Below are 22294 nucleotides of genomic sequence, written 5' to 3' on the forward strand. Positions count from 1 at the left end.
CCTGGGCTGGGACTGGTCCCGCCGACGCAGGGTAACAGGAAACTCTCTGCACACTCACCGGACCTGGGCTAGGACTGGGTCTTAAATCTATATATCATTTTAAGGAATATGGCAATTTTGACAAAACTAGCTCTATCTATCCAGGAACAGGGGATATATTTTTATTTCTGATGTCCTCTTTAAACTTCTTTTTCAGAGTACTGTAGTTTTCATTGTAGTTGACTTCCTTGGTGTTATGACTTGTGCTTAGATGTTCCCTCCAAACCTCATGTAGGCATAGGTAGCCTTTTTCAGAGGTAGATGGAGCTAGAGTATGTGATACTGGAATTGATTCATGGTGCAGTACTAAGATCAGGGACACTAGGATTAAAGATGTGAATGCTACCCACCTAAGCAGCCTGGATAAGATATAAGGGCTAAAAAGTGCTGTGACAGTTCTTTGCTGCTTATTGTGTCTGCCTGCTATGAACTGTTTGTCCTGTGTGATGCTCCTCTGTTATGTGACCCTGCCTTGGAGCCAGCCAGTAACAAACTGAAACCTTTAAAATTGTAAACTAAACACATTTTTCCTCCTTTAACTTTGGGTGTTGGGTATTGTGTCTCAGCAATGAGAAAAGTAAGACATTTTTTTTTTTTTGATGCTATTGAGAATCACATTCTTTCCTACTTTCTTTCTCAGTGAGTTTATTATGGATGTACTTGAATGCTATTGATTTTTGTGCTTTTATTTTGTAAACTTCTGCACTGACAAATTTGATTAGTAAGTCTAGGAGTTTGATGTAGGCCATATCATCTGCATATGATAGATACATATTATTCATTTCTAATACATATCCCTTTTTCTTGCTTGATTGCTTTGGTTAATGTTTGAGCAATATGTTGAACAGGAGTGGTCATAATGCCATTCTTGTCTTGTTCCAGATTGTAGGGGAAATTTTTCAGTTTTCTCCCATTTAATATGATGATGGCTATTGGTTTTTCACAAATGACTTTTATCAGATAGCAATAAGGTCCCTTTATACTTATTTTTTCAGGGTTTCTACCATAAATTAGTGTTAGGTTTTGTCAAGAACCTTTTCTAATGATATGATCATATGGTTTTTGTCCCTACTTCTGTTCACATAGTATGTTAGTTACTAATTTGCATACGTTGAACCATTCTTGAAAGCCTGGGATAAAATCTATTTGGTCATGATGTATGTGATCATTTGCTGTGTTCTATTTGCCAATATCATATTGAGAATTGTTGCATCTGTGTCCGTTAAGAGATCTATAGTTTTCTGCTTAGTTTTCACTCAGAGTGATATAGTTATAGAAATGACCTTGGGAAAATTCCTTTACTTTCAATATCATTGAAGTGTTTGAAGAATATTAAAGATCTTATAGACCTCAGTAGTAAATCCATCAGGTCTTGGCCTTCTCTTAATTGGTAGGTTTTTCTTTTGTATTATTGCTACCTCAGTTTCATTTGTTACTAGAATTGTTAAGAATTTTTATGTCTTCTTGGTTCAGTTTTGGTAATTCATATGAATCTAGGAATGTCCATTTCAAGATTTTTTAATGTTTTGGAGTACAATTTTTTCACAATAGTTACTATCTTCCAGATTTTGATGGTGTTCATTTCTGACCTGTGCAGTAGCCAATCTAATGTCCAATACAGAACCTTCATTCCAAAAATACATTGAAAATATTGTCATATATTTAAGTTCAGTAGGCATTTAAGGTTATTGAAGCTTTTGTTTTCAGCCATTTTGCAAATTAATTTCATTAATTATATAACTTTAACAAAAAATCAGCTAAATAAATCAATAATTTTACAAATATAAGCATACTTTATAAGTTTTGCTCTATTAAGGCACTATAACATTATAAAATAATAGAACTATGTGATGAATTGAGTCTCAGCAATCTGAAATAAGTCAAAAAAATTTTATCACTGTGTCCCAATGCTAAACCTTACAGCACTCTAGTTTGAACCATGGTTAAATTTAAGTTCAGATAAAAGATAAATGCCATAACTGGAGTTCTTAGCACTGTAGGTACTTGACTGACTGAATTGACCCATACAGATAGCCAAGCTCCAGAATGCTATTATTCGTGAGCCCTATTCTCAACTATTCTAGAGGTGCAGAACTGGATTTCAAGTGATACTGTATAGGTGCTACTTTCTTTTATCCCAACAAATTTGTTCTAGTCCAGAAAATTTATTGTTATTATTTTTGTCATGAAGCTCACATATTTACATTCATCTACTCAGGATAGAACTTTCAGAGGTTAAAGTACTCATGGATGAGTCAGTGAAATACCTTTAAAGCTTAACTTGAAAGTACTGTATTTCCTGAAATAATACAGGAAGGCCAAGATTTACTCACATTGCAAAGGATTTCCACCATTAGATTACATGATTGATGAGGGAGAGGTGTTTACTGTTAGTATTCTCAACACTTAGAAAAGTGCTAACAAGCTCTCAATGAGTGAGAATTATGGCTCTCAATGTAGGACTGAGTTTGAATATCAGGAATAGTTGTAACAATTTTAAAAAACTATTTACAGTTAATTTGAGGGGGGCCAATTATTTTAGTTTTTTGTGACAATATTTTTTCTTGACTTGTGGTTATTATTAATTCTGTAATTCCACTATTAACAGATGAGATCCTGGAACTCCTCATGATCACTATCACTACCAGAATCTTTTTGGAAAACAGTTTTTGCACTGAAAAGTGAGGGAAATGTTTTCTATGAGCTCTGAAATGGTTTCTCAATATTTGGTAAATTAGTGATTCCATATTGTACCGATGACATATTTAGTTAATAAAAAACTGAAAGATATCGCTCAAAGCTTTTATTTCAAATTAGCAAAAAATTTTTGGCAACTATTTTATTAAACACTTTCAAACAAATTTTAATCAAATGTGAGAAACATTTTTGAATACTGATCTAATACATAGCAAGTTTCTAATTCTCAGACACCATATATTTTGCTAGCCAGGTGTCAACACTATCTCCAACTTTTAATGGCGCAAAGAATTAAGCAGTAACCTAATCTCGGCCAAATGATTTTATTTTGTATATTTGACTGGAAATCTATATGCTGACTTTATTCAATTGTTCACATCCAATATTTTGATCTTCAAAAATTACTGGCACAAAGTATATTTAATATGAAATACTATGTTTTAGAAATAATGCCAATGAGTTTTACAGGCTAATTCTCGTTTTTATTCTTATCATCTCCTGTCTGTTTGGGGTGTGGTGGGTATTCTAAAATTTTTTAGTCTTGTGTGACAGATAATTTTCTTGTCTCTCCTACACAGCAAATTGCAATTTGCTGTTGAAACACTGGCCTAAATTACTATTTTTGTTTGGCTACCCTAAAGGGATAATGAGTAATTAAATGTTCTATAAAGAATATGCAAGTTTCTTAACGTTCCTTGATTGTTTAGGTCAACTCAACATTCATAACATTCAATAAGGAACTGTTTAAAAACATAGAGTTCTAGACCCTAACTCCAGTGATTCTGATTACAAGGGTGGGGTGGGTCCCATAAGTTTTTCTCAGATATGTAAGTTAGGATGGCTACTATACATTTAGAACGTTTGAATTGGTTTAGATATTTACTAGTAAGGTTTTTTTTTTGGGGGGGGAGGGGTTCAGTCTTTGAATAAAGGAAACAAATTCCTGAGGCATGAGATAAAATTTCCTTAAATCCAAACTGTTTTCTTGGCAAATAATCATAGTAGCTCAACTAAGTTAACTGTAAACTGCATCTGTTTTGACTGAGTTGATACACTCAGGATAACTGCGAGGAATTAATAATTGATTTTTCTTTGGTCCCAGGGTTCTGGCCTCTCAAGAGGGCAAGGGTCGCCCCAGAACTGCCCTTGGAGCTCCGGGGAGGGTTTGCGTCACTTGCGTTATCAAAGGCAAAGCGTCCAGCAGGACACTCTGCAAGGGTCCTGATAGGAAAGCGAGTGGGCGTCAAAGTAGGCCAGGACCGAAGCGTTAGAGGCGGCTGGCCCCCCAAACTTCCACGAGCCCTTTGGTGAAGTCAGGGCGGCCCTGAAACAGTGCAGGGGGCAGGTTCTGACCCGCTGAGATCTCGCTGCGAGCCTTGTCTGCTCCGCCGCCCCTCTAAGAACCAAGCGCCCGAGGGCCGGCCCACCCCGCGGCTCCGTTCAGGACAGGCTGCGCGGGCCGGGCTGCAGCGGCGGGCGGGCTCCCTCCTCTCGGCCGGCTCTCCGGTCCTCTCGCCGCGAACATGTCCGCCAAGGCCGACGTCGGTTTAGTGCGGGAGGCCTCCAGGCAGATCGTGGCCGGCGGTTCTGCAGGTAAGGCGGCTCCGCTCCACCGGGGCGACTCGCTGCCCGCCCCTCAAGCCCGGGGCGTGTTTTCGGACGAATCTCGTAGGCGCTCTTCAGCCCCACGCTCCGGGAACGAGAGAGCAGGGGAGGCCGGGAGACCGGGAGCAGGCGGTGGGCGTCGGGTGCCTCCGGAAAAGTCGCCGCGGCGTCCGCGGATTCGGCTCTCGGGTTCCTGGCCTTCGGTGTTCCTAGGGGAGGACCAAGTTCTGCAATTTTGGGGATGACTTTTTCATTTGGTGAAAGGTTCCGTGTTTTTTAAGCTTTATTTTCCACTTTCTTTCAAGTTAGCGCTGATGTTCATAAAAATCTTGTCTCTCGCCAAAGTATTACGTCAGAACTCCACAGAGCGCTTATTGCTTAGGTGCTTGCTGGGAGATATAGCCATGCTATTAATAGGCATATTAAAATTAAATGCATTTTAACACATATACACACCTTTGATAAGGGCTCACATTAATTTATGGGGAGTTATGCTGTGGGATAAAAGCTAGAAACCAATGTTGGAAATAAATACTTAAGTGTGGCTGGAGGTTATGAAATTATGTATATAAATTTAAAGATATTTTAAGATATAAATTGTAATTTGGTTGAAATTTAATACTGAGATGCATTGTTATATGATTTAAATAACTACCATAATTGGCTTATCACCAGCAAACATTTTTAATAAGTGTGATTATTTTAATAAGTTATGCTATGGTAGCATTAAATCATATTAAAATGGTGACTAGAAAATGTCTAATGTTTAGTCTTGACTAGTTAATTTTCAAGCAAATTTGAAATTTTATATGAATGTATTACAAATTGTCACTAGTTATTATTATGTCGTGAATTACTTTCACCTTTAGGATCTGACAATCAACCCAATATGTTGCTTAAAATCTGGATGATTTCCTAAAAATAATATTTAATCGGTATGTAAGAACAATTGAGTTCTTACAGGTCATTGTTTGTTGTCCTTCCATTAATATGATGTCAGGGGATATGCTGCCTACTTTTGCAGTTGTTTCCCAGTAATGATGATGAACTTGCACCGATTTATTCACAAATTTTTGTGGACTTCCTCATTATTCAGGGCTTGGCTGGCTATGTCTTTCTTGAGTCTGTGCCTCTGATTAGAGAAAACTCAGCTGGTCCATAGTGAAAGTGAAGCTATTCGGTTAGCACCCTAAGCTATGGCCAATAACACATTAGCATTTGTATATTGGTTTAAGTGAACATAATATGTACTAAGCATAGCTAAACTCAAAGAATATTAGATGTAGGTCAAATTCTAACAATTTTGTTGGGTAAGTCTATAGCATAGATATAATGTGTGATTCTGTCACGTATTCTTAAAATTGTGAGGAATATAAACAAAATTAGAATATGTATGAAATAAATTTAAAATGGTAGAATAGTTCTTACAACTGTAATAAATGCTATTATTTCCATTATATACTAGATAAAAGGCCAGGAAGAAATTAGTATACAAGAAAGGTAAAATTTTGATTAAAAGATACATTTGAATTTATGGCACTGTATTTCTGGTTAGTATCATCTTTAAGTGTGTATTATGTGATCTTTTCATTGTTAAAGTCCAGTATATTCTAAAAGAATGTTCTTTTAATAGAAAAAAAAAAACTGGGGAGAGATACCAGAGTGCCCTACAGAATGCAAGGTCTGCGATTCATCCCTGTGACAAACTGGGATCACTGAGGATTCCATAAACTGGAGCACGAAGGAGGGACCCAGAAAGTGAATTCTTTCCATCTCTTATTTCTTATCTTTGTTAAATGGTCAGACATCTCTGAAGTATCAGGTTGATGCCTACTGCTATTAGGATGGGTTGTGAGACTTCCAGAAATTGGCCTGGAAGAAGTGAACATGGCCACATAGATTCAGACATTTGCCACTTAGCAAAAGGTAATCATTGTAGTGTCAGTTCCCTGTATTCCTAGCACCCCAGCCAATGTCTGAAGGGGCTAAATGGCATCTGATAAGTGGTTGGTACAACACTGTAGAAATGTATAGACTTATATGGATGTCTGTAGCTGTAACCTAAGTGGAATTGAGGTAGAAAGTCTTGTTTTTAACCAAAACTGAGGTAATGGGTGAAAAACAGTTTTGTGGCAGTCTTACACTAAATGGAGGAGGGCTTCTTATCATCATCAGGTAACTTATCTTCCTTTTTACTGGGAGAAGTCACAGGACAGTATACCAAGACTCAGGCCAAAACTTGGTTTAACCCTGTGTAACCTAGTTTAGATGGAGAGTACAAGGTGTCAGGTGCCAGTCTAACAGGTAGAGCCATTTCCCTATGTTCTCCGAGTAGTCTTGTTTCTCACAGTTAACTGCTGTTTATGGTCTTTGATCTATGTGATGGAAACTGTCCCAGTACAGCTTCTGAGGCTGCATGTTCTCACCTTCTCTGAAGGGTGTGAGAGTCTTGGGCCAAACTCTTAGGGATAAACTCAAAATAATCCAGCACTGGCAGGGATCCCACCTCCACACCAATCAAGTGTAGCCGATCTTCATGTAGATGGAGGCTGGGATCTCAAGGGAGAACTAGAGAAACTAGATATATTGTGAGAGGGGCAATAGATGTCTTTTATAATAATATACATCTATCTCTTATTACAAGACCGTTGAAATACTTTCATTTAAAAGACTAAACAGATCAATGCCTGACAGGTAGTTGGACAATACACATACAAAGTTGAGCCTTGGGTTTGCAGCCGTAGCTATTATATATAGATTTGCTCATGTGACAGCTTTGTCTTATGTGAGGAACAAGGTTATGAGAAGTCGGTGTATACCAGACTTTTATAGAGTGGGCCATGTTCTTAGCCTTTCAGTCTTGTTCAATTGGTGATTCTCCCTAAACTCTCCCTTTGGCCAGTAAAGCCTTTCAAGCTTCCTCATGAGGTCACCCTTAACTCCAGTGCACACTGAATTCTCTTCCATAATGGCAACTCTAGGTCCCTTCTTCTGTCTCCCAGAATCTTACTCATGACTCTCTGTATCTGCCAGGCTCACAGTACTTCCCAGAGCTCATTGCATATCTGTACCACATATCGGATCACTATTCTGGCAGGACACTGACTAACCTTCTCTACTCCCTCAGCTGCTGTGTCTTCCTTCCTGTTCAGCAAGGCCCAATACTGCTGATGAGAAGATGTCATTCTTGGTACTCAAGTGTGATCCATGGATGAGACAATAAGGAGCGCCTGGAAGTTGTTAAATGCAGGCCTCACTTCGTCTTCATCTACATCAGAATCTTCAGTTTAGAAAGACTGAAGGTCATTGGTTTGTACTTTAAAGTTTCAGAAGCACTGTCTTAGAGGCATTTGGAACAAATAGATTTCCTAGAATGGGAAGACCTAAGCCAGATTACAAGGAGTTGTAAATAAAATATTTTGTTTCCTTGCTGATCAGACAGTTAAGAATGAATTCTGTACTTCATATTATATGCTCTCAATTTAAACTTCTGCCCTTCTACACATTCTAGTTGGCTTCTCATACATAAATCTACTTACCTTTCTTATGTCTATTTGGTACTGGAATTGAAACCAGGGCCTTCATACTGAACTAAATCCTTTGCCCTTTTTTATTTTGTCTAGGCTAGGTTGAAACTTGTTATCCTCCTTTATCAGTTTCCTAGAATTCTGGGAATATAGGCCTCATTAATTTTATTTTTTTTTTTGGTACTAGGGATCAAACTCAGGACCTTGTGCACGCCAGGCTAGCACGTAAGCCACTAAGCTATCTCCCAGGTCCTTATCACTGTTGAATCTTGTTTCATCTTTTCACCTTCCATCCTGGTATCTAGAATGTCTTCCTTTTATTTTCTCTTCTCATTGAATTTCTATACATTTTTGAAGGCCCAACTTGAAACATATTTCCTGGATAAATATTTCCCAGATAGCTCTACTGCTCTGTGCACCTTTAACTTTCTCATTAACACTTGAAAGACACAAATAATGAAACTATCTGATACCTATTGAAGTCAATATTAAATACCAGAACCAGTTTAAGCTTTACATATGTTAACATTTTTAATCCTCCTTACAGCTCCAGATGTAGGTACTATTTTACAGATGAAGAAATTGACACGTAGAGAAAATATTTAGCACACTCATGGTTTTTCAAGCATGCAACAGTATTTATAGGAGATTGATTTTAGGAGAGGGACTAGCAGAATATTATTCCCATTATTTTACATTTTTGGAAGTTGGTGTTATCAAGTCTGCTATGGTTTATTCTTTCTATAGAGTCTCTTAGTTTGCAGTCTTTTTATCTACAAACACAATCCTTAGAGTCTTTTTATTAAAAAAAGTTGTGTTTATCTGCATGAGTACAATATTAACTATTGGCCAAAAGAAAACTTAGTTCTAGAATAACGAAGTGCTTGTGCTTAATCCATGTAGGTCCTCTATGCAGTTTGGCACATTAAGAACTGAAAAGGGCTCTGGCTATAGGAGCAAGTAAGTAGTAACTGAATTCTAATCCATTCTCTGTAATGGGGACCTCTCAAAGCAAAGATGTGTCTCCCCCTGGGAAGCTTTTGTTGTTCTTATTTTGTTTTATCTTTACTATTGCTCTCAAAGATGATTCAAGAAACAAACAGCAAACTTGACAGAAACACTGACAAAAGTTACCAAAAATTGGCTCCAGTACTATCCTGCCACCCACATCCTTATCCTATCTAATCAGGAGGAGGGCTCCTACTGCTTCCTTGTTGTTTGTGTGCTTAGCTCCATTTCAGACCACACTGTTCTCTGTAATGATCAGTTTGGATTCTTCCATGTGTCCCCAAAGCCCACAGGATTGTTCTTATTTCCTGACATATGCAAGAGCCTTTCAGTCTCATTTGGTCATTCACCCCAAACTCTGGTAGAACTTCCAGGATGTGAGACCAAGACCCCTTGGTTCCTCCTCAGTCCTTCTCTCTTCAGGCCTTGCCAGGCTTCCTAGTTAGGTCACATCCAATCTGTGTACACACTGAATCATTTCCACAGGGTCAGCCCTTAGGCTCTTCAGAATCTCATCCCTGTAAGTCATCCATTCTCACTCAGCATGCCTTCTAGAGCTTTTCGTCCCCAGTATATGCTTTACTTGATCACTGTGCTGCCAGGACACTGACTTATTCTCTTTGGGGACATTGGCCAGGGTCATGTTTGAGATGAACATGGAGGTAAGGGGCTTTTGGAGCCACATACCCAAAAATTCCTGGAATGAATGGTTAGAAATTAAAGAATAGTCTGAAAGGCCACAAGTCCAAGTAGGATCAAATACAATGACTTAATGGACAAATGTTCTGGCCCTTGTCTTCCCCTATTCTGATTTATTAGGTGGGCCTTAAGGTCAGTTATATAATAGACCACCCTGACCTCACCTTGTCCTTCCCATGTCACCTACATGAATTCTTACACAGATGTCATCCTTTGTCCTTTATTCTTGCTTCCTGCTTTTAACAATAAATACTCACCGAGGCTTCAGTTTGGGCTGTCCTTATCAGACTTTTATGCTGAGGAGTCTTGGTTAATGGCAGCCCTCCTGGGCCCTTCTGGAGTATGAATTTGACCTTGATTTCAAGTAATCTCTGAGTAATCTTTTATCATTTGCACAGTTGCATGACCATGAACTGTAATGATTATCCAGAATTTTCAGAATGCACTTTGTTCCTTTCTAGCTCCACCTCAGTCCCTGTACCTTGCAGGTAGGAGCTGCATCACATCTTCATCAAGTACTGTGTTCTACTTTGTACTTGTACCAGGGACCCATAGCTTTCATTGAAATTGTCTTAGAAAATGCATTCTGGAAACAGGGGATAGGGAGCTAGCTTGGCAGTCTTATGTGCCTGCCTGGCAAGTATAAGGACTCAGGTTCAAGCCCCAGTACCATATGCCAGGCCAGACACAGTAATTGGGCATGGTGGCTAATTCCTGTAATCCCAGTGCTGGGAAGGCTGAGACAGGAGGACCACTACAACTCAGAGCTGTGGAGTGAGAGCCTGTGCCAAATAAATATATAAATAAATAATTTAAAAAATATTTTCAAAAAGAAAATATATTCTGGAAACAGCTTTTCCAAAGTTATGATTAAACACAGTTCAAGTACTTCCTGCAGTGTAATCTCATTAATCACCTTTACAAACTCAAATGAGAATGGGAGGACAGAGGTTCCTGTGGACAGCAAACCTGGGATTCATGGATAGGATTCTGAGTCATTATTTGATGGCACATACAAATTGTAACTTTTTTGATGGGAAAAGAGTAAAAATCTCTTATCACCACCACCACCAACAACAACAACAGCATTTTTAAAAAGGCGTAGAATAATTACAAATCTTTATTTTTAAAAAATATTGATCTCCATTTTTGTAAGACATCTACCTTTTTACTGCTCCAACATAGCTGTTAAATTGCACTCAAAAGAAATGCCTTAATAGTCAATCAGTAAGTCTACTAGAGGTCCTCTGGATTTTAATTTGTAAGAGGTAATAAAAGTCTGATGCACTAGGGGGTAATCAAGGCTAAATTTTGATCAAGGAAAATTCTTTTTCAGAATGGGAGCAAAGGGGACACACATGTGATTTAGGTAAATGGCACCTTTGGAATTCTGAATTTGGGAAACTGTAATTGATAATAAATAGCAGGTTGTAGTGAAACAGGTGAGCCTTTATGACACATCAAAGTAAAGCTGGAACCCATTATCTGGGTAATTAAGGAGGAAAAAAATCCCCCTTATTTCAGCCACATAGGAGGAAGCAACTCTTTTGCTCAAATTAATTATGAAATACCTTTAAGGAATGTGTTTTAATTAAAATTTAGTCTAGTATCTCTCCTTAAGAAAACTTATTCATCAGAAACAAGAACTTAAGAACAAATATGAATTGCATAACCACATTTCAAAAGATTTATTTTGCCCTCCTTTAAAAGATCCTTTAAAAGCTCTTAGTGTGTGGGTACATGATCCCGTTGACATAAAGCATAAAACCACTTTCCCAATGTATTAGGAACACATTGTTAAAGCAGCCCTTTCTCAACCCTCCCCCCAGGATTAGAACGGGGTGTTTCAGAGCATAGCCTGGCAGGGGCTGAAAAATGTTTGTGACTACTTTAATGAGTAGATATCTGAAGCCAAACTATGAACTGCTCCATCTTAGGATTGTACTCTGAAAATAGAGGAGTATTTAGAACTTCTAAGCATCAGACAGTTGATACTTGCAACAGTACTTCATTGCAACCATTCAGTAAATAATGTAAAAAAGTACTTGCAAATCTCAGCTCTCAGTCACCCACCTCATGAAATGATTGTGTATACTCGTTATATTTCATTGCAGGAATGTAGCCTGATAAAAGGTGAACAGATAAGTTTCAGAGATCACAGAGACTAGGGACTTTTAATTGATTTTCAGAATTGTACTTGATTTCAATGGATTTTTTTGGTCCCCTCGCCCCCATGTTGCCCAGCTTGGCCTTAAACCTGTCTCCTTTTCAGCCTCCCAAGTAGCTGGGATTACAGATATGCACCACTGTGCCTGGTTTAAGTTGATTTTTCTTAACAATTTCCTTTTCTTTTTGTTATAGGCTTGCATTTTTATTATACCTACATTGACATTTTATATTTAATTGGAATACTTAAATTGTAGTTGTTCATTATTTCCACATTTTGATGTGATCATGCTTTATATACACTGTAATAATTTTATTAGATCTGTATATATTTTGATTGTTATTGGAAGGCTTTGTATTAATTTGCTAGGGCTGCCAGAACAAAATCTCACAAGCTGGATAGCTTATATAACAGAAATTTATACTTTCACAGTTCTGGGAGCTGGAAGTCCAGAGTCAAGGTGCTGTGAAACTGGGCTCCTTCTGGAGGTACTGAAAAAGAATCTGTACCATACTGTAGTGGATTGTTAACTGGTAGTTAACTTGTTACAGCCAGCTGCATTGAACTAGCATGCTTCTGGGTATGGGAGGTCCACCTGGGTAGTGTTGCTGGCAGCCTAAGAGGCAGAACTGGAAAAGGTTCTGAGAGGCTCTTAGGGAAGCTGTGTGAAGAAGCTGTTGGAAACTGTTTCTCCTGGGCTGTTCTGCTGGAGGACCTTGTCATACTGACTTTCCTGATCAACTTGGCTGTTCTCATTGGAGGAGGAGCTTGGGACGTCATTGTTGCTGGAATGAATGCAGTTTACTTTGGGGAGCTCTGGTCCTCATCTTGAGCATCACTTCCTGGCTCGGGAGGGGAAGATGGTGCACTGCTCAGCTTCATGTAGAAGCTTATCATGTTGGTTTTCCTTATAGGAACTGAGCTTTCTTCATTCCTGGAGGAGCTTGGTACCTCACTGTTGTTGAGGATTGCTGGTACTTTTGGGGGGAGCTTTGGTGCTTACCTTGAGCATTGCTTCCTGCCTCCAGTTCAGATCCCTCTCAGCCTGCTAGCACAGATCCTTCATTTCACTGGAATAGACTTTCTAGCTTCCACCACTGTCCTGTGGTCTTTTCTAGCACAGATCCATGAAGCAGGCCTGCATGAGATACTGTCATGGGCTCTAGGCCTTCAGTTGGGCTCATGGGAGGCATTGCAATGGGTTCTAAGTCTTCAGCTTTACTCATACAGGATACTACTATGGGATTCAGGCCCTTATCTGAACTCTTAGGTCTTTACTGTGTGGACAGATTTCTTGTACTCTAGTGTATGATTCTTTGGGTGATTAATTATAAAATAGTCTTATAAAATGTGTCCTGTATTGTACTGTTCCCCTTCCAAAAACCCCAAATAAGGATATCTGGCTTTCTTAGCTTTTAGCATTTGCCAATAGTACTTGGTATTTCTTGGCTTGTAGATAAGTCACTCTAATATCTGCAACGATCATTATGTACTGCTGTCTTCCTATCTCTGTTCATGTTCAGATTTTCTTTTTCTTGTAAGGACATCAATGATTGGAATAGGAACCACGCTAATCCTCTATGACCTTATCTTAAACTGATCTTATTTGCAAAGACCATGTTTACAAGTAAGGTCATACTCACAGGCATCAGACATTAGAACTTGAACATATCTTCTTTTGGAGATGTACTTTGACTACCAACCAGCATTCTATACCTTTCTCCTTATACTTTGTACCTTTCTCAAAATTGAATTCTATATCTCAAGGTATGTTCTTGTGTTCTTTTTTCTATTGGTGCAAATCTTCCTGGAAATAACTTGCTCAGACTTCAACCTACAATAATTGGTAGAAAAAATAGGCAGATATGTTTGTCTTTACCTTTTTTTTTTTTTTTTGCTAAAACTTACCATGCCTTTCATTCTTTGTCAAATATTTGAAGAATGTCACACCTCTTGCCACATTTCCTCTTTAAAATTGTCCCTGCAGTTGGCTTTCAGCACTTTTAAATCTAATCACTTCTTTGGTGATTTCATTTTTCCCTTCCTAGAAATATATATTCTGTTGAATTCTATGTTCTCCGCTGCACACACTGTTTTCACTCTGAAGAAAATTTCAGTGTTGTCTATTTGCAAGTGGCTATATCTATACCAATATCTGTATTGTATCTGTATGTCTAACTTCATCATTCCCTATACACTCACGTTTTGAATACATACTTACAAATGATTTTTTAGTAAGTTTCAGAGGTATATTTTGAAACTATCATCATACCTTCATATACCATTTTCGCTTTATGCATACTTGTACTTGTTTATATTTTTGGTATAGTCTATATTGTTCATTTATCATCTGAGAAAGTTATAACTGAACTTTGTTGCATGTTTGGGTTGGATAGATATTAATTTTCACAGCCAATAAGTATGATGTGATAGTTAAGAACTGATAAGATAAATCTTATCTTTTGGACTGCAAACACTGATTGCTTCCCATGTACAAAACACTTTGTGTAAACTTTCTGTGTAATTCTAGTTTCTTGAAGATGAGGAAATGAGCGCTCAGAGAGATTAATTTGTTCAAAGCTAGTGACAGAGCAAGGGTTTAAAATTGTGCTGTCTTTGCTTTTGCTTTGAAAACCTCAGCTCTCAACTACTATGCCACATTAACTCTTCATGTATAATGAGGGAAATCAGATAAGCAGTCCAATCCCCAATAGTGGATTCATAGAGCTTTCCTCTCTGGTTGGGTTAAATATCGAGGACTTCTTTTGGAACTCAAATGGAAGAAGAGAGCACTGTGATAGGCCCTATCTTGTTTCTAAAGGGTCTTTTTTTCCTATCTATAAAGTTTGCTGCTGCTTTTATTCTTTTATTTTAGTTATATTAATTGTTTAAATTCCAACCATAGTCAACTATGACATTTTCCATAGTTCCCAGAAGAGAGCTCTGTCAGCATCTCTTTCCTGTGTGCCAGTGCAGTCAATTAGGAGGAAGCAACCCTTCTCTCCTATGTATTGTTAACTGAACCTTGACAAACCAGGTAAGGCACAAGAGTACATTACCTGTGTATGAACAATACAGAGAGGACAGGAGTGGCTTGTCTATAAAAAAGGAGGAAATTTTATATATTTTTATTTTTGTGGTACCAGGGATCAAACTCAGGACCTTGTGCTTGCCAGACAAGCACTTATTCCACTGAGCTATCTCTCCAGCCCTAGGAAGAAATTTTAAATTGCATGAAATGGGTTTTTCTTGAGCCTTTTCCTTTAAATAAGTCTGGTCTATATGGGTTAAACACAAGAGTGGATTTTGTGTACTGTCTTTAAAAACTAGAATGGACTAGTGTCTGTAGGGAGAAGTTATGACTTTCTTCTCCGTGGATAAAGAAGAATAAAATCTACATGTGTTTCAGTAGAATTAGATGATACCTACAATGGAATTATAGCCAAAAGAACCTAATAAAGTAGTTTGGGGCACTAATATTCAGTTTCTTGTAAAATAATATTTTCGAATCACTAAATCAAAGTAATTGTGGCAAACATTGATTTTTGCATCTTTTTCTTGAGGTGTTTGCTGTTGTTATTACTATTTTGTAGAAGGGTAGTAAAGAGTAAAAAAGTTAAAACACTTTGGGATACACTACAGGATTCTCTTCAGAGATTTGAGAATGAATAGAGTTATGCTGGTCCTTCCTTCTAAGGCAGTACATTTGACTGGCCAGTGTATGTATCACAGTGGGTATTAAGTAAATGTAAGATCACCAGTCTATACTTATATCGACCTATAGATGGCAGTGTCTTCCTATAATTTTGGTGATTTGCTTTAAAGAAAGGAAAAAGAAAGATAAAGCTTCTTGCAGTTAGAGGTAGATCTAGGAGGGTGTAACTTCAAATTAGACTGCACTATTGCAAAGCATTTGAAACAGGTACCTTCAAGTTTCTGAATAGACCATAGAAGATGCTATACTTGAAAAATACAGGGAATTATACTTTGGAAATTTTTAAAAATTTCATCGTGATTCTCAATTTTGCGTGGAAAAATAGGTTCATATATGGTGTTAAAAGAAATAAGTATAAGAAACTTTTCTGTCACAATATTTATTTTCTCCCTGGTGGTTTTGTCTTAGAATTTAAAGCAAATATTTTTGGACATACACACAAATTATTTATAAATTTCGTATTGATTGTGTAATGGTTGAAACATAGTGTCAACTTGAGAATTGGGAAATTTACAAGATTCACAAATGACTCAACAGGGTGCCAGGGTCCTCACTTGGTAAACATCCTGAGATTGTGGAAGAGGACATGAAGATGGTGGGGGTAGATACCCTGCATACAATATAAGGGAGGAAAAGAGGCTTGCTTTCTCCCTTTTTACTCCAGCAAGTGCTGTCTTCTGCTACCTTGAACTGTTTCCCCTCTGCTATGCCACCCTGCCTTGGAGCCAGCTGATTAGTAACTGAAACCTCCACAGACTGTGGGCTAAATTAAATTAGCTTAATTTTGGGTGTTAAGTATTTTGTCCTAGAAATAAGAAAAAAGTAACTAAAACAAAATTTGGTACCAGGAGTGGGGCTGTTGCTGTAATTATACCTGACCATATGGTTGAAGAGCCTTTGGGAATGGCTTATGGGAAGAGTTTGGAAATATTTGGAGATCGCATAGGAAAAGGTAGTGAATACCTTAGGCTTTCATGGCATTGAAAGGTATGGGAGATTCTGGTCAGTTCTTTGAAGATCAGAGTGCCGATACAAATCCTGCTGGTAAAGACTAGGTTCAGAAAATTATTGCTGGGAAGAAGCACTACATTGCTTGTTGGACATCAGAGGATTAATGTTATGACTTGACAGAATGTTTTTATTTTCCTCATGTCCAGAGATTTTGCCTGAGACTGACATTAAGTTTGATGGACTAATAAGTCTTGTAGAACAAGTTTTAAGGCAGTCAAATGTTAACACTGTGAAATGGCTGCTGTTGGGGACTTTCAGCCAAATCTATGTTGAGAATCAAGAGCAAAGAGTCCACCAGGATGATTTAAAATATTGTGAGTTTTCCCAGAAAGGAAACTCCAGTGAAGCTGTGGACTACAAAGATAGAGCTAAGGAGATCTGGATTGCTGAGAAGGAACATAATAAAAAAGATATCCTAAGAACACCAAAAGAAGCAGCAGGTCTCCACTCTTTGCAGCCTCAAAATTTTTAAACATGGAAGTCTTTTCTTTGAGGAGAAAGCCACAGAGCTGCATGTTCTAGAATGGTGTCAGCCACACCATTTTCCAGAGTGGCAGAATCATAGAAAGTTTGGTCCTCAGAATTGGATTCAGAGTGCCCAGCAATCCAGGTACTTGAGCCCTACTGCCAAGAAAGAGAGAAGCCTGGTCACTGCTTCAGATGGAAGCAGACCTTAGCAGCATCCATATATCTGGTTTTAGGAACCTGCAGAACGAAGAGGTGTAGTGTTAAGAGTTCTTCCACCCCTATTTAGAAGACAGTATGCCCCTTAGAGGACAGTATGTTAAGCTGTGTGTGTGAAGCCAGAGTTGCAGTGGAGACACCACAAGTTTGGGAAAGCCAGAAACATGGATTGTCTGAGGAAAACTTTGGGAGAGAACAGAGAGGTCCCAAGAGAGAAGCCATGGGAGCTGAACCACCACAGGTACCAAAGGGGTGGAACCATCTAAGCACTTTGGCGTGCACAGTGTACTCCAAGTTTGCTTGGGATGCTGCACGTGGAACTATAGGACTTAATGTCCTGGACTTTGACTTGCTTTGCTCTCAATACTTTGTATGCTCATTTGTAACTTTTGGAATGAAAATGTTGTAAAGGGCTTGCAGCTCTGACCTTGCCTTACATCTTGGAGGAGGCTCAAGATTTGGACTTTTCAGGAATGCTGAAACTGTTAGGACTGGCAACACTTAGAGATGGGCTAAATGCCTTTTGCAGAAAAGGATGTGCATGAGTCTTTGAGGAGCCATGGGAGGAATGTATGGTTCTAAAGAATATAATGTTCACAGGTTTAATACTGGTTCTTAAGGATTGTTTAACCTTTGTTAAAATGTTCAAGTTGTGAAAGAGTAAGTACATCTTTGTTTTTTGAAAATGGTGTTTCTTCAGAATGGTTTAAAGAAATGTGTTGCCACATTTACAAACGGTGGATTGCAATGGTTGATGCATTGTGTCCACTTGAGAATTGAGAAGTTTAGAAGATTAACAAATGACACTGCAGGGGCCTGGGGCTTGTTCTTGTCCTCACCACTTGCAGGGAGAATGTGTGGGCAGGTACCCTGCATATAGTATGAGGGAAGAAAAGAGGTTTGCCCACCCACCCATCCTGACCACTCGTTTTTGGCCTTGCTGCTTGTGCTGTTTTCTGATGCCACCTGTGCCAAGCCACCCTGCTTTGGAAAACTGCTAACTAGGGACTGAAACTTCCAATAGTAAGCTAAATAAATCGGATGTCAGGTATTTTGTCTCAACACTAAGAGTAAAGTAACTAAGACAAATTGCTGTTAGATTTTAGAGATTACCTGAAACTTCTAGATTTCATTACTTGTTTTCTAAAAATTCTTAAGGCTAAAGTGTATATTATTGCAATAATAAATGATACATTTACTTGACCGGGTGCTATAGCACCAAATACAGTACTTTTTATCTACATCTGAGGCTACTTTTTTAAAAATGCTACTTTTCTTTAAAGTAAGAAAGTGGGGGCTGGAGAGATGGCTCAGTAGAATAACTGCTTGCCTGGCAAGCTCAAGGGCCTGAGTTCAATCCCCGGTTCTGCAAAAAATAAAAATAAAATAAAATTAAATAAATAAAGTAAGAAAGTGGAGAGGTGTACAAGTAATAGATTTTACTTAAACATAACTTCAAAGCAGGAATCAATCTTTTACATTATGGATTTAGTTACCATGAAGTAACAGTATTTATTTCAGTAAACAAACTTTTAACCACAAGATGGCAGTGTAACTTTTCTCCGTCTAAATGTATTTTTTGTTTAAATGGATTACCTAAACTTTCTCTCTTATTGATGTATACAGCTACAAATTTTTAGGTCACTCATAAAGAGGAAAAATGTTGAAAGTACTTAACGCAAGAAGTTGAAAAGACTAGTTAGTGACTTTTTTGACTGAGGAGTTTGTAGCAGCACTAAGAAAAGTTATATTTCTTAAAGTTGGAGTAAGAATGTGATGATACCAAAGTAGTAGGGGACACCAGCAGCTTTCTTCTAAGAAACTTCATAACATAACTTCATTGTGTTTCTCCGTTAAGCATCAAGAAACAATATGCTTGAGATTAGGAGATTAAAATAGAAAAAATGGAGACAAAAGAGAGAAAAGTAAGATACAGACATCTAACTTTAAAAAAATAAAATTAGTGTTGACAGTAATTTTTGTATAGGATTCTTGTCGAATGTATCTTCCATAGTTAGGAAGTGCATCGTATGCCCACTCAAGATAGGGTATTTCGAGAGCTATTATGTTATATTTATATACTTATGGTGTTTTATTTGTATGCCTACAAATATGAAGTATTATATTTCACTCATTTACAAGGATGCTTTTCATTGTTGCTGTAGTTTTCTTACATTCTTCTGCGATTAATTTAAAAGACTTTGCTCTGAAGAATCTTCTGACAAGAGCCACTTTGAGGTAGAGATTACGTTTTATAATTCCAGAACTAGAATACTGTAGACACTCAATGAACACACTTTCATTTATACCATATTCATGTTAAACCAATAAAATTCCACTGCAATCTGTTTTACTTATTATGTTCCTGTGCCTAACCACTATAAAGATAAAGTACTTTTGATTTAGAAAACAAACACTTTGTTTGAACACTTTCATAGCATATTGTTTGTTGATAGTTTAGGGAATGTTTCCTCTAGCAGTTGTAGTTTCTCAGAGCAGCACTAAAAATAAAATTTTTGTTTGTTGACCGTAGATATACTATGAAAATGTTGCCATGTTAAGCAGTATGATTGGCTCTCTATCAAATATGTGGAATATTTGATGTATAATTAATATGAGATGCACAGTTGCTAAATGTATGCAACTATATACAATTTATATTGTAGACTTAAAAGGCAAATCCTTTACTTTCCACAACTTAGAAATGGATTCCACTTTTTTTTTTTTTTTTGGTATTCTTTTTAGGGAAGGATCTACAGGGTATTCAGGGTCTCACTACTAGATCAGACTCATAGTGATTCTCCTGTTTATAGCCTCCAAGTGCTGGGATTACAGGTGTACACAACCATACCCAGTTTCAATTGCTGTCTCAGTGGGTCCCTGGGATGGGGCTGGCACAGCAGGCCCAGGGATCGAACTCTTGACCCCTGTGCCTGCTTGCAGGCACTTAAATGCACTGAGCTATTTGGCCAGCCAGCTCCTGTGTGCTCTCCCTCTCCCCTCTCCCTCCCCTCCCCCCTCTCTGTCTCTCTCTGTCTGTCTCTCTCTCTCTGTCTCTCTCTGTCTCTGTCTCTCTCTCTCTCTCTCTCTCTCTGTCTCTCTCTCTCTCTCTCTCTCTCTCTCTCTCTCTCTCTCCCTCACCCTCACCCTTTCTTTCTTTGTTTCTTTTTTTTTTTCCTTTCTTTCAGGACAGGGTCTCACTACACAGTTCAGGCTGGCCTTGAAGTCACTGTTACCCAGATTGGCCTTAAGCTAGAACTTGAAGTGATCCTCCTGTGTCAGCCTCCTAAGTGCTGAGATAGATCTCACATATTTGTAAAATCATTGTTTTAGAAAAAGGGGTACAATATTGTTATGTTATGTTCAGGCTGACCTTGAACTGCTTTACTTAAGCTATCCCCCTGTCTCTGCCACCTGAAAAGCTTATGTTAATACTGTGCACCACTGTACCTACATCTATAAAACCATTTTGGTGGGCAAGTTGAATCTTAACAAAAAGATTTATAGTGATGATGTGTAAGAAGAATATATAACAAGCAAAGACACAAAAAAGAATCAGTAACAATGTGTGGCAAAAAGTAGTTTACTCTCTCTTTTTTTATTTTATGGAAAAAAGATAAAGCAAAATTTCCTAATAGGAGAATAACAACAGTTAATACATTGTACAGTGTTAGCTTTAAAGTAGTTATTTATAAAATAAGATATGGGCATTAACATTTCCCCAATAGTTACTAGCACAAACCTTCCTTTTCAATGACTGAGAGACACTAATAGTATAACATTTTCCCCTTTCATCTTTTTTTCTTTCCTCCATCCTACTTCCTTTTCCCTTTTGAACAATTCACATTTCACAATGTTTATTGTACATTGTAGACATTACTTTTTTAAACTTATAATAAGTGTTGAGCACTACTAATCAGAGTCCTTAGGCCCTGGGCACTTAATATACCAGTTCCAAGCTGGATCTTTTTCCTCCTGGGACTAGCTTCCTGGGGTTAAGAGCTGCACAGGAGGGAACAGGAGAGACTTGCTCCTCTGTAGAAACAGCCTCGAGGCTTTTTAACAATGAGGTAAAAAGATGCCCACAGCCAATTTGAAAAAAGGGCCAGGCAGGCCTTGGAGGTTCCAGGGGTGGTTGTAAGAGGTCTATCCTTAGCACTTAGTTGCTAATTGGAAGTGGGTTTATTTTCTCAAGCTCAAAGACCACAGTATTCATTTTATCTTTTGAATCAGTCTTTCTTTTTTATCCTGCTGTCTTCCTGGGTGAATGTGTCAGTCCTACATGTAGGGCAGTCAGTCAAATGATAGCAGAGTCATTCTAGAATCTTAATTTCTTTTGTGCTCTATAAAGTTCCTGCTCTGGTGATCCAAGAGTTATTTGGCTCCTGCTCATTTTTTAAATCTTTGTTTTGGAATAATTATAGTTTTTCAAAAATAGTAACATAGTTGACAAGCTTTTGAATACACTACAGGAGTTAGATAAGGAAACAAGCATAAATGAGATCAACAAAAAGAAAAAGAAGGCACCCATGTAATAGTGAACTTTGCCTTTCAAGAGGATTACAGATAAGACAGGGAGGTGATGCCTTCTTGGATTCTGATGTTTTCCTTCTGGCAGTCCGGTCCCAGCTTTAGTATTTACTAACTATGTTATGTTGGACAGACAATTTTTTCATTCATAAAATAGAGAATGTAGTCTACTTCATAGTAATGTGAGAAGGATCTGGTGAGTTGATACATACAAAGTTAGAACTGTGGTAGCACTTGGTGAGTGCTGTGTTACTTATGGGGAGGGAAACCATAGAGTATTTAGTAACATATGCATATTTTCATGCAATGAGTATATTCACTATATGTCTATGCTCATATAAACATATATAATTCTGTCCTATAATTTAAACTGTAGTCTGTATTTTTTTTACAGAAGCTTAATCACTTCACTTAACTCCACATTTCATTTGTTCTAACACTAGATACCATTTTAACATAATGGTCTTTTTCACCTGACAAAGTGGTCCTTTTATTCTCAAAAATAGATTGCTTCTTTTGAACTGATGGTGCCATACTGGGTCTATGGAAGTGGTCCTTTGCTATTTTAACTGGTACATAATAATTTTGTATTTTTAAAATAAAAAGTATTAA

General features: G+C 37.9%; 1 protein-coding gene across 2 annotated transcripts in view; it reads left to right on the forward strand.

Moving 5' to 3' along the window:
• Positions 1 to 2889: 2889 nt before the first annotated feature.
• Slc25a21 (solute carrier family 25 member 21) overlaps positions 2890 to 22294 on the forward strand; it is a 560147-nt gene continuing 540742 nt past the window's right edge. For both annotated transcript variants that reach the window (XM_023721861.1, XM_004637068.2), the window contains exon 1: positions 2890 to 4329. In XM_023721861.1, coding sequence (XP_023577629.1) covers positions 4260 to 4329 — 70 coding nt within the window. In that variant the 5' untranslated portion in view covers positions 2890 to 4259. The remainder of the gene's footprint in view (positions 4330 to 22294) is intronic.

This window comes from Octodon degus, unplaced genomic scaffold (genome assembly GCF_000260255.1).
Source record: "Octodon degus isolate 3935 unplaced genomic scaffold, OctDeg1.0 scaffold00086, whole genome shotgun sequence".
NCBI classification, from domain to species: Eukaryota; Metazoa; Chordata; class Mammalia; order Rodentia; family Octodontidae; genus Octodon; species Octodon degus.